We start from the raw sequence: 12,966 nt of genomic DNA, 5'->3' as shown, positions 1-12,966 counted from the left end.
TCACTGCACATTACTGAAGAAGAAAAAAAGAGACAATACTGCTTATTAACACCTTAAAGTGGAGACAGAGACATGTAAATTACTCAAAATATTACTAGAAATATTAGGTGTCAGCACATTAACATTTTTCTCATTCTTCAGCCTACTACCAACTTAAGCTTTTTTCATGAAGTTATTTCTTGCAGTGTAAATCACTGAACTGAAACTGGGTTTTTTAGACACTGGAAAACACATGTGCTTCAAACTCTCCATGAAAATGCATGCAAAGTTCAGGTCCAGTCACAAGGAACCAAGCAGTTTGTCTATTCGAAATAATAAAGTAAGATCGACATTCAAAGCCTTGCCAAATCAAATTTCGTGTGCTACTGCCAGTTTTGCCATAGTACTTGACAACCTCTTTTGGATAATTTAACACACCCTCTATTTTATTACATGGGTTACTCTGTTAAAGCAAATGTAAAATTAAAGGACTAGAATTAGAAACTTGCTGTCATGACATCTTTATTAGGTAACACAATTCCAATTTCGTTCCTCACCTCTCACACAAGCTGCAACCATCACACTTAACCGAGTTTATAGTAAATATGAGAATTACAGAAGTAATACAGTGATAGAAGAAATTCTGTACAAGCAGAGAGCAAAAGAGATAATGTGGAGTGAAAGAAAGAGCTGGTATGGAAGAGAGGTACAGGAAGGGTCCTTCAGGTGCTGGATGCTCCAGAAATCAAAGCTCTTGCACCTACTTTTGTGGGGTTGAATAAGAAAAAGGAAAAAACCAAGCCATACAAGAAATGAGGCTGTACACAAGGCTAGCAATCAGACTAAAACCCAAACATAACAAATCCACAAAAAAAACCCTTCATGTACACGCTTTAAAGCCAAGTAATTCTGAAAGTAATGCAGAGCAACCAGAGTTTGCCTGAGTGTTAAAAATGGGAAAATGATATCACTGTTCTTCTTTCTCCTTTATGATATAATAGCCAGAAGCATTATCTATACATCAGGCCTTGAGGCATAAAAATGGAATTGCAAAAGGCAACAAGAGAAATGGTTAAACAAAACTGAAAACTCTGAGAAATACCACAGTTCCATATAAACGGTAACACTTGAGGTTGGGTGAAGGCAAAGTTAGAACTACTACTAAGGCAAGCATTTACTCTAAGATTTATTTTTAATTACATGCCAGACTTCCTAGGCCATTATCCTGACTCAGGGATCCGATCTTTCCCTGTTCCCTCCCCTTGAGGGCAGACCCTGTGACAAGGGGGCATCCCGCCCCGAGGGACATGACATGGGCCTGCAGACAGAAGTATGCCCTTGCTCAATCTGTACAACACAGATCCTCTCCTCCAGGTCCCCAAACCTGATTCCTGGAAAGACCTTGTAGGGCTGCCTTAAGGACCAGTGAGCATCTAGTGTTATAGGTGGATGTAGAAACTATGCTTTGATCCTCTCGCTAGATAAACCCACGCCTTAACCGTACCATGAAAATAGTATTGTTGAGTTACAAGAAGCTGGTCACTCTCATGCAGAACTGAACTTAATCCACAATTATTTTTTTAAGTACTGCATGAACAACGAGAAGCTGGTCACTCTCATGCAGAACTGAATTTAATCCACAATTATTTTTTTTAAGTACTGCATGAACAACACAACAAGTGGAAATATCTGCACCTGTACGCATAAAACAAAGCACTAGACACACGACTATGTGATATTCACATGCACAGATACAATTTAAAGCCAAAGACAGAGGACAGATATAGATTCATCCTGTATATAGCTCAAGCATTCCTGAAAAACATTTAGAATATGGGTGAAATGATTTCCACCACCCACAAGTGTCATTTTTGGGAGAAGGATTCTATGAAGAGCAATGAAATACCGCAAATAGTAAAAATTCTGGCCCCAAATAGCTGCAAGTTTTACCAGAGAGTAGCGGGGAACTTCAGGCTTTCTAGTCACTGAAGTTGCTGAGGTATATGAACTCAAGTTGCTCAGCGTGGCTGCAGCAACATAATTTCCCTTTCCTCCCTTTGATGGGGGAGTTTAATCCCACCACAAAGAGTGTTAAACTCTTAATGAGCATCTGGAGTTATTGCACAAGCAACACAAATATGAGCCCTTGTTACATTTTGGTAAGAACACTTTTCTCTTTTCAAACCGACTATTAACCCAGCATTGAGATGATGTCTATACAATATTCACACAAACATTCCCCGAGGGTTTAGAAGCAAAACACATAAACATCTGTTGACAGAAAGCTCACTCTTATTATCATACATCTGGCTTTTTTACACATGGGCAAGTGAGAGGGAGCAAGGGCCTGTCCCACAGCTCTTTTTCTCCACATATGAGGTTCTTCGGATTAGAAGCTATCATTATAGGCAGATAGAAAAAGTAGACGTGTCTACCGTTCATTGCGATGTTATTCTACCTGCACCAAAGATGCCCACATTTTTCCAAGAGGGCTGCTGGAATTCTGCAGGTTGGTAAGAACAATTCTTGAGTAAAAATGCAGTTCCCAATCAATGAAAAGCAAGTGACTCCCTGTTATTCTCTATGAGAAGAAATCCATCCTTTTCACATTCTTACTCAGCCCTTACTATTCCCATAACATTTTCATGTAGCCTAGTATGCTTTTCACCCACCTCTGACCTTCTGAAGTGGTCTATTTTCAATTTGCCTAAAAACTATCTCACAGGTGATCATTTTGCAGCATGTGCCAGGTTAAAGGACAAAATACACCCACAGCCTCTCAAGTAAGCATTCTTATAAGTGTGAAGCGAGGGATCAGAAGAAAATAGGTCTTATTTTGTGATACACTGAAGTACTAAGACCCTAGACTCCTAAGCAGGATGCTTCTCCCCTGATACCAGTTTTCCCACCAGTTGCTGGGGAGCTAATTGGATGCTAAGTTTAACTACTGTGGTGTTAAAGAACACAGTCTCATTACTGCTTCTTTAAGCTCAAAAGTCAAGCCAGTGACAGGGAAGGTGGAAATCTGTGACACGGCTTGACCTCGATTGGGACAAGGCAACAACGCATTGACATCTTCTACTTCTTCCAAATTTCAGAAGCTATTTGGGACGTTAAGGAGTCCCGGCACACGTGGCTAGGTGTTGCTACTCAGAAATGGCCATAGTTGCATTTCTCTTGCCGCCCTTGCTGTGGCTCTGGCAGGCATACATGCATGCTCACAATGATTTCCATGAAAAGCTGAGTCTTGGCATCACAGAACACTGGGCACTTTTCTTAGGACATTTAAAAATGAACCTGTAAAATAATGCCCTTTCAACCACCCAATTCAAAAAGTGTAATACACGTCCATCTGCTCCAAAAGTACTGAAAGTACCGTTAAAAGGCAATTGAACTCCCTTGTTTCAGAGAACAGAAGTGGAAACTATTTTGCTGTCATTGTAGCTGACTGGATGTCTCCCTCCTAAGCACTGCCAGCCAGTAGAGTCCCAGAGGCTGCCTTTTTGTTTTTAAAGGCTTCTCAGGCTTTCTAAATTCACTACAGAGCTCCTCAGTCATCTCTTGTCCTTTCATATACACCACTGCAGTTGTGTGTGTTACTTGTGCCAAGTATGACACAGCAACTGCATTCCCCAATGCTTTGAAGATACTGCATCTCCTTCATGTGGGCTGATAGCCATGTATTACCTTAAGGCCTTTTGAGGTATGTTCATAGATAAAGCAAATATCTTAACTAATGTGCATGATTAACACCCTCTTGTGATTTGACAGCACTTTGGAATGGTATAGATTGCACACAGGTCAGTATCTCAGACCCCTGCCTGAGTACCATGTCAGTACTTGTACCTAACGTATTGGAAATGCCCTTTTATCTGTTCTTTGTAGCTCCAAGCACGTTAAGTAGTCAGTCAGAAACGTAGAGCAGAAACAGCTCCAAGTGGCAACGTGCCCACCTTTTCTTGTATTATACATGACAACATGCTTTGTTCCCTCCTGCAGGGAGGTTCTAGGATAGCACAGCAGCAGCTGGCAAGAGGAGAAGAGAATATCTACCCAGAAGCAATCTAAAACCCTCAAGTTAAATATTTTTCCTTCAACAGTAATGCTTTACTATTGCCCACGTGTAGTGCACCAATATAAAAAGCTCAATCCGTACTGCTGTCAGTTACTCTGGGATGAATATTTGTACTTGGTATGAAAGAAGAGAGGTGCAACACAGTATTGCTATCAAGAAGGCTTTTTGGTAAACGCTGGTCACTTAGTGAAAAAGCACCCTGCACAGTGAAGCAATTGGAAGTTATTCCTTACAGGTAAATTTGGATGCCAGGGAATGGGGTGGATCTCACCTAGTTTTTAAACACTGCCTTGAATTCAGTTTTGTCATGGTCCTAAGGTAATGCAGTCGCTGGAAGTGGATGGAACAGGGTCAGCTTAGAGTTGCTGGACGTCACCAACTCAGAGTTCAGATAAAACAAAAATTGAAATTCCAATTGTAAAATGCAATTCTAGTGCTTGATAATAGTGGGTAAAAAAAACCCCCTAAACCCAAAACAACAAAAGAGGACACACAAAATAATGTATTGCAAAGTTTTTTTTCTTTTTAATTGACTTTCAGAGTAGATTAAGCATTTTTTAAGATTTTATATACATTTATTCTTTCTCTTCTCATCATGCTAATGACAATTTGAACATTAAAACTTGCATTATTCGTTACCTCCATTGACAGAAAGAACTGAAAAATAATGGAAGTCTAATCTTCCAAATTTAGAAAAAAAATTTCTCAAAGATTTATACTCTCTGAAGTTTGACAGTGACTGTGACTCAGTTTAACTCAGAAAATACTTAATGATGTACCTCAAAGATACACTTAATTTTAATTAAGCGGGTAATCTTACTATTTCAGCAGAAAAAAATAGACGTACTTTAAACTACTGTGTTTATATGTTTTAATAGATGGGGGCCAAGCACCTGGCAGAAATAAATTATATATTAAAAAAAAATCAATAATGAAATATGGTAAAGCTAGCTTCTCTGCAGAGAAGCTAAATTAAAGTACTAAATTAAAATACAACTTGCACAAAAATGCCATTTTTCCAATGCAAAATTTCTCTCTTATCAAATCTATTGTGATACTTAATTTTTTGAATGTTTCAACAGCTGGAAACAAACATTTTGCCTTTCCTCTCAAGGAAAGAACCACCATTCTAGCTGATCAGGTTGTCAAGAGAACATGAAAAAAGTGAACTCAGGGCTCTAAAACCAGAAGACAAATAAAAGAATGAGTTATTTACTGTTTAAATCTCATGACTACTTAATGCAAGGGGTTGGAGATAATTGTGTCTTCCCTAAAAGAAATATATTCTTCTTCCCTTATTTGTGGTATGGATAAAAATATGGTTCAGGTGTAAGTACAGTAGCTTACACAAGTTATTAATTATTTACAATAGAGATTAATATGCTGGTATTCTTTACCTTTATAAGAATACAGTGATGAATTGAAAGTATGAGCCTGAACTGACTAAAAATAGCTTGAGTTCAGGGTATATGTAACAGAGAAGTACATCTAATATGAACACATCCACCAAAATAATTGATTTACAAAATCTCAGCCATATAAATAATACAAATCTTTGAAAGATAAGCTAATAATGTTAAAATCTAAAAGTCATGTTTAATTCTTTTATGCAATCTCAGACATCCTCTAAGAACAGAGTCTAAGGGAAAACAGCTCTGTTTTCCTGAGGGTTAATTCATGTGTATTTAAACTATTTATATTCAGCCTTGGGGAGGGAAGGGGAAGAAACAACAAAAAAAAAAGAAAAGAAAAGATTTTCCCCTCATAATAGCCTATGCTGTTGCAGTCTCCCTAAATCTACCCAACTAGCAAAAAGAACTCAAGTAAGAGCAAAGACAGACTATTTTCCTGTCTGGGCAAGAAGATATTCATCATCCTCACTGTTACATGCACAACCTAGCAGACACACAGAAGCACACCGTAGTTAGGAAAATTCTTTCAAGTTAGTTTTGAAATATACAATGCATCTGAAAAAAATATTATTTCACAGTTTTGCATTCCTTTCCCAACTCCCCAGTATGTGACAAGGACACTTAGGGCTTGTATTTCTTTATGCTGATTTGTAGGGTTTAGGATTGAATACGAAACAAGAGTTTCTGACTACTTACCCACTCTTCTTCATCATACTCAGAATGATGGGGTATGGAGTCCTGTCTTTTAATCTGAGAAGGATGATCCTGATGCTGTAAATCACCCCCATCTTCTGCACTGGTTCTAGGCACAGCTGGTTTCTTGAGGACGCAGCCAGGCCGGGCTGTGTATAGTGCTAAAAGGGCACTTCTGACCAGCTGATCCTTAAATGCATGCACAAATAACTCTGTCTAGGAAAAAAAAAATAAAAATGAAAAGGTTAGACCAAAGAATGCGATGCTGCAGCATAGCTATTATAACACTGAATTACCCTTAAGCAGAGTGGATATTTGTTTCAGGCTGGCCTGAGAGGCAGAAAACAAAGTAGATCAACAAACAATGAGGAACGATTCAAGGGTTTTAGGGACATCACCACATTCTACAATCCCAGCGTTCTAAGGATTAACACAAAGGTACAGGATCTGTCATAGAGATCATCATCTTTTCATACAATCCTATTTTATTCAAGTTCCAAATTTTGCCTGCAGAGACGAGCCTCTACCAGTTCCAAGAGTAACCAACCACTGCTCAATTTCTGAATAAGTGTCAGATAAAACATGATTAACAAATTTAAGGATCTTTATAAATAAAAACATGCCACTCTACACTGCTGAGATTGCAGGATCTGCAAAAGCAGTGTTTCCAGAGGTAAATTTTGTTACCTGTAGGTATTAACCCACCTATCAATGCAGGTGATGACACCTGATTTCTAGCTTTATTTTATTTATTTTTAAAGAAAGCAAACCTTGAAGTAGTTTTTCTAGGCTCTCTGAAGATGTTATTCAATCACTGTATCATTTTTCTAAATCCTCCTTGTTGACTGTGACAGCTGGATGTTTACCGTGTTTTCAAAAACCTCCAGCCTCCCTGCATTGTTTATCTCCCTTCCACCCCAACAAGAAAAGGAAAATACTTTCTGCACATGGTCTTTAGCATTTGTAGACCGTGTCCATGTAATAACACTTGCTGTTGCCACCAGTCTGCCACACATACCCATCTCCTGCAGTCACACGCCACATGTGGCCCTATCTCTGCTACTCCTCTTAGCTTAGGAGGCCGGTTTATTCACTCCATCAGCTGACAGGACTTACTGAACAGGAGAAGGTGAGGTGCAAGGACATGTTTCCTTTTGCTACAGGGCAGTAACAATTAGCAAAGCCACGGTGACAGACAGCTGGAGCGAGTCACAGTTTTGGTTACATCAACAACATTCAACAGGGTTTGTCCGTCAGAGTGGGGATGAAACGCTGTTTTGCATTTCTTTCACAACACAATTACCTGAATTTATTTATCCCAGGCCAGTGGGATTTAGTTGCCTTCCTATTTACCCAGAACACAGTGGATTGTCACATGCAGATTCAGATGCTGAACTGCCCTTGCGCACGTAATCTTTAATTAAACAGACATGTGGAAAATTACGTAGGTAAGTCAGAGCAACCAGCCTGAAGGAGTAGTAACACAAAGCTAGGAAATGCTAGAAATAAAGCTGGCCCAGCCAAGCTTCATTCAGTCCTTTCATGTTTCTTACACAAAACCTGTAGGAGAAGTAGCAAAAAAACCCAAATCAAACCAGTTTCAAGTGTCAGCATCTATCTTCCTGGAAATGTTTCTCCCAGCTTCTGCACTTCTTACTTCTATTCTTACCCCAGCCCTTTTTGCTAGTACTTGCTCCCCTTTTGTATGCCTCTACTCCTACTCTACTTATTTTTCTTGCTTTCCTGCCTCAATATCCCCTCAAAAGTTTACTGAGATTTAGACCACAATGCTCTAAATAATTGATGGTTTTCTTAAAGGTCCAGCTGCTGAGTTAGGTACCTGCTTGAGAAGTTTCTGCTTTTTCCCATTTTCGCGATGTTTAGGAAAAAGCTATTTTTAATCCTTAATGGTTGCACATAGAAAGGTTGAAAATCTGTTGCACATAAGACTCTAAAGTCCTAAACATAAGAACCATAGGGATATCTAAGCTAAGTTACAATTTTTAAACCAATATCAGGACATCTTTCAGACCTGATTTGGGAATCTTTAGTGATCAGGCTTGGCAACACTATTCATCTCCCTGGCAATTTTACAAAACCCATTCTGTCTCCTCCTTACTAACTTGGCACCTGAGGGAAAGGGTGCTTAAACAGAGACAGTTTTCTTATCCGAAGCCCTTCAGGACTGCCTCATGGTACTCCTGAGATGCACTAGTGGACAATTCCAGTTTTCTACATTTCCAGCCTGCATATGGTGCATGCTCAGAAAATACGTAGGCTTTGGGGAATATTGCTAGCAAAGATTACCAATCTGCTATAAAGAAGAGGCAAAGTGCGATTTGCAGAACTGTCTTTTCTTACACGGTAACAGCAGTGCTCGTCTTCAAGACTGTTCTACAGTTCCATATTAAGAGGGTCCAAACTACCTTACTTGTCTGTCCTTAGAAACGACAACATCGTGGTTTTGCTGAGGTTTTGCACCTCCCCTCCACCTCAAAGTCTGCGTGAGATTGTTTCAGATCTCTGCATTAGGCATAGTAGACTCAAAAAAGCTTTAAATTTCAGAAAATTCTAAGTATTAGACAACTTGAAGTAAGGAATGCCCACTATGACTGCAATGTATATTAGGTAACTATCCGAAAAGTTTAAGTAATTTAATTTAATATAAATATTTCATAGGCAAAATTTATATAAAAAAGCAAACTAATATGGAAGCGAACCTCCTTTTTTTCACATAGAGACTAAAATGTTTCTGTAATTAAATTCCATTCAGAGAATCCAACAATCTACATTTTAACTGCATTTTCTTACAGCTCAGTGCAGCTAAATTTGCAGAACATCACCATTTATAAAATTGTATTGAAGTCACAAAACAAGTCTATACAAAGAAATGAAAACTTTGCAAATTCTTTTAGATACTTGACTAAAGAATATTTCTGCAAACAAAGATAGGCATAGCTAGAAAATGTATTTATCAAGCCTTCTGCAAGCTGCAAATGCTGATACACTTGTCGACAGCTAAAGGCTTCCTTAATCAATTAACAGAAAGTGTTGATAAAAGGTTAGTCTTAGGAAAACACTACAGTAAATTGCAAATCATATATGGAGAAGTAAAACCATGCTTAATATGAGAAAATAAGCTCAATTTAAGAAGCAGCAGTAGAATTATTTGATTTAATTTTCCACTTTCAATCCATGCAGCCAGTCCTTCCATTTCTAACATAAATACTTAACTGTAATTCACATTATTGGTAGCTCAGATATACTCACTGCTACCTCATGAAAGAATTACGATGTATATCAAGCTTAATATTGTGATAAAAGAAAATGTGATATGCTTTTTAATAAATTTGCAGAATTTGATTACCAGGCAAATAATTTTTACGACTTCTTCAAACAACTGTTTAATTTCTAAATTTCTATCAAGTTAAAATGTTAGAGAACATTTCTTTTTTACATATAAAAAGTATACAAAAGGTGGGAGGAGCAGAAGCACCTCACATGCCTCAAGAATACAGGTAGGCATCACACAACCCTATGCAGAAGAGCACAACAACCTATCCTAAATATAACCAGGGACACTCTGTTAATCCTGGTTCTCCCATCCTGCACCAGACTATATAGATAGGTTATCTTAGGATATTGAGATGATAGCCATGAGGGATCTAATTGCAGCACCATGTGGGTTCACTCAGTTTGGGTTTTTGAAACTTAATATTGCCCTTCCCTGAAGTTGCTTCTTGGTCTTCCCTCCCTTCTTTACGAAGCTGTCCCTCCACACTAGCTCCTCAGCTATGGTCCTACCCTCTTTTCTCAATTATCGTCTTCTCCTCAGACTAAATTTGGGAACAGACAAGGAAGCAGGTATTCAACCATTCATGCTGCAGTTGTTCAGACAACTGGATCGATCTCTTCCAAGCAAAAGGTGGAGGCTAGATAGAAACTATGGGCTGTCAGGTGGACTATGTCGGGTGAGAGTCTCGCTTCCACTTCTGGGAACCTGTGCTCATATACGAACCAGCAATTTAATCCTGGCCCTGAAAAGTTGGTATGAACATCAACAACTAAATCACCAGCCATAAATTTAAAATACCTGTGACTTTTCCAAACTAAATGGATTGTCTTTTTTGGCCCTTTTCTGTAGCCAGACTCTCCAATAAGCCATGGTTCAAACAGTGGGTTAGTGTCGCAGCTGCCTGCAGCCACTCTGAAATCATCCACTCCTCCTGCCCAGAGGCAAAGGTTGGAAGGGCAAAGCAAATGGCCATCGCTAACAGGCAAATTCCTTAGCAACCAGTTCTTGAATCTTCAGAACAAACACTTCTTTGTTTGATTTGCTTCACTTGTGCATGCACCTTTCTTTGAACTAACCACTAACAGAGCAGCTCCACTTCTTCTATGTGCAGCTAAAAACGGCCTCCTTCAGTACTACATGGAAAGATATGCTATAATTGCCACAAAACAACCTCCCTAAATTCCTCCATTTCCAGGCTGAATTCTGCTTTCCTTCAGGTTGGATATTAGGAAGAACTTCTTCACTGCAAGAGTCGTTAGGCATTGGAATGGGCTGCCCACGGAGGTGGTGGACTCACCGTCCCTGGAGGTGTTCAAAAAATGTTTAGATGTGGCGCTTCGAGACATGGTTTAGCGGGCATGGTGGCGTTGGGTAGAAGGTTGGACTTGATGATATTTGAGGTCTCTTCCAACCATAATGATTCTGTGCTTCTATGATTCTATATTACCCCTGACATTCACAGCGACTCCAAAGTTCTCAGAGTTACTGTGGATTTACACATCTGTAACTGAGAGGAACATTTATCTCCCCCGTGGCTCCAACGCAATGCCTTCACAGTATGTAGCTGAGCTCAATATTCAGATTTGAAAGTCTCCATTGAACGATGTACTGCTGGGATAATAGCGCTCAGCAGACCACAGGGGTTGCCCCTTCCCAATAGCTGAAGATATATTGAAATGGTTATTGATAGTGTTATTAAGCCTTATTGAGACCACATTACAGAAGGTATGGCCCATGAAGCGACAGGAAACTTTTTTCAACCCCTCTGGTCATAGCCATAGAGCTTAATATCTTTATACGATAACATATGCTTTAAAGTACTTCAAACTTCAGCTAATCTCCAATATCACTCTGAGACACAGGTGGAAAATATTAGCTTCCTTAATTTAGAGCTAAAGAAACTAAGACAAGGAAGAGCCTACAGCTACAAAGAAATATAACAGGAGAAAGAGGATTAAAATTTGAGACCTCCTGGCACCAACTTCCTAGCTTCTCCTTCGAGACTGCATTGCCATTTCTGATCATGCTATTGTTCTAAACTTTACACACAAACTTGGCTTGAATTACCTCCAAGAAATAAAATAACTGTTTATCATACCACAAAGTTATTTACAATAATTTACAATAATCTATTTTTGATAAACTCCAGTATGTGGCCACTAGAGGATAACAAAGACAAGTTAAATTAAATTAATTACAATTTCAGATGAAGACAACCTTTATAGATTTCATTAATTTTCTACATGGAAAGCCTACAGAAATGCTAAATAATATTCTTTTTCTGATAGCAACATTTTGAAGCTTATTTTAGCAGAGCTTATTTAACATTTCCTAGTCAATTTATGCAGGAAAAAACCCAGCAGTTAGAGACTTGGTTATTCCATTTTGCACTGCAGTAAAGATATGAATCTTACTTTTTCTGAAAGCATCTTTAAAGAATTCTTCAAGCTGTCTGGAGAATGCTGGCTTGCAGAATTAAGCAGCAGGTCTGCATGGCTTGATATGAGAGGTTGTAGGTGATTGATGTTGCTGAGAACTTCTTTTGCCTTGGCTGTGTTTTCAGGTGAATAGTAAATACACTGGTATCCAGTACTGTAATAAGAGAGAAAGAGTCACATAATGTCAAAATAATTTCTGCTATTAATAACAATGCTTAATGTGCTAAAAATCTTACCACTAGTTTTGCAAAAAGTGACAGATATCTGAACTTCACTGGTATCACTGAAATGCTCCTTCCTTCAGGGTAAAAACAAATTTTTGCTTGAACAGTAGAGGATAACAGACTGCCCACCACCAAATGCTCCAAGTAGTACTGTTCAACCTAATCATCCCTTTGAATGATTGATCTTAGCATAAGAAAAACCAATCTTTATTTATTTATTTTTTTTTAAATGTAGTTCTGGAGAAACAAAAGGTTTGATCAAGTTAGGTTATAATCACAAAGAGCGTAAGGTTCCTTATTTTTCCAACTGAACTACCCATCATATTATTAACTACCTCACTAAGTCTTTCAAAATGAGTCATTAATGTTTAATTGATCCGTGGCCCACACAATGTTTTGATTAGCATCAGTGATGTCCAGGAAGTGGTGATAACCAGAGTTAACTCCAATAAAAACTATGTGTCTAATTTGCAAGAAAAGACACAGAAATGGGGTGTGGGAGTTGATTACTACAAAACCACAAATGCATACTGGAAACTTCCTACTTTCCTTTTAACTGTTCACAGAATACTGCAATTATTTTGCATGACTTCTTTTCCTATCCCTTGTTTTTTTCCCCCCAACATTTAACAATTATGTAATATCCTTTTATACCATTATTCCAAAATGCCATTTTAGACACCATGCACGCACCTGCTGGTTCTTCGCTGTAGTATACATCTCCCCACCTAAGACTTTGGTACATAATCTTTCCCTTTATAAAGCCCTGCTTCAGTCTTTCAGAGAAACTAACCAAAATCTTTAGCAGTTTCAGATTAACCTATAATGTCAACACAGGAAAAAATATAAC

At 38.5% G+C, this 12,966-nt stretch overlaps 1 protein-coding gene across 1 annotated transcript in view; it reads right to left on the bottom strand.

Annotated features, from left to right (window-relative positions):
* The window catches only part of LOC104161663 (type II inositol 3,4-bisphosphate 4-phosphatase-like), a gene marked incomplete at its 5' end in the record, with an annotated part of 72,239 nt that extends 60,193 nt beyond the window's left edge, over positions 1-12,046 (bottom strand). Inside the window, 3 exons of the mRNA XM_009700175.1 lie at positions 246-442; positions 6,163-6,375; positions 11,869-12,046. Coding sequence (XP_009698477.1) covers positions 246-442; positions 6,163-6,375; positions 11,869-12,046 — 588 coding nt within the window. The remainder of the gene's footprint in view (positions 1-245; positions 443-6,162; positions 6,376-11,868) is intronic.
* Positions 12,047-12,966: the final 920 nt, after the last annotated feature.

Source organism: Cariama cristata, unplaced genomic scaffold (genome assembly GCF_000690535.1).
Source record: "Cariama cristata isolate BGI_N322 unplaced genomic scaffold, ASM69053v1 scaffold800, whole genome shotgun sequence".
NCBI classification, from domain to species: Eukaryota; Metazoa; Chordata; class Aves; order Cariamiformes; family Cariamidae; genus Cariama; species Cariama cristata.
The sequence above is the reverse complement of the archived record's forward strand: the minus strand, read 5'-3'. Positions and strand labels throughout refer to the sequence as shown.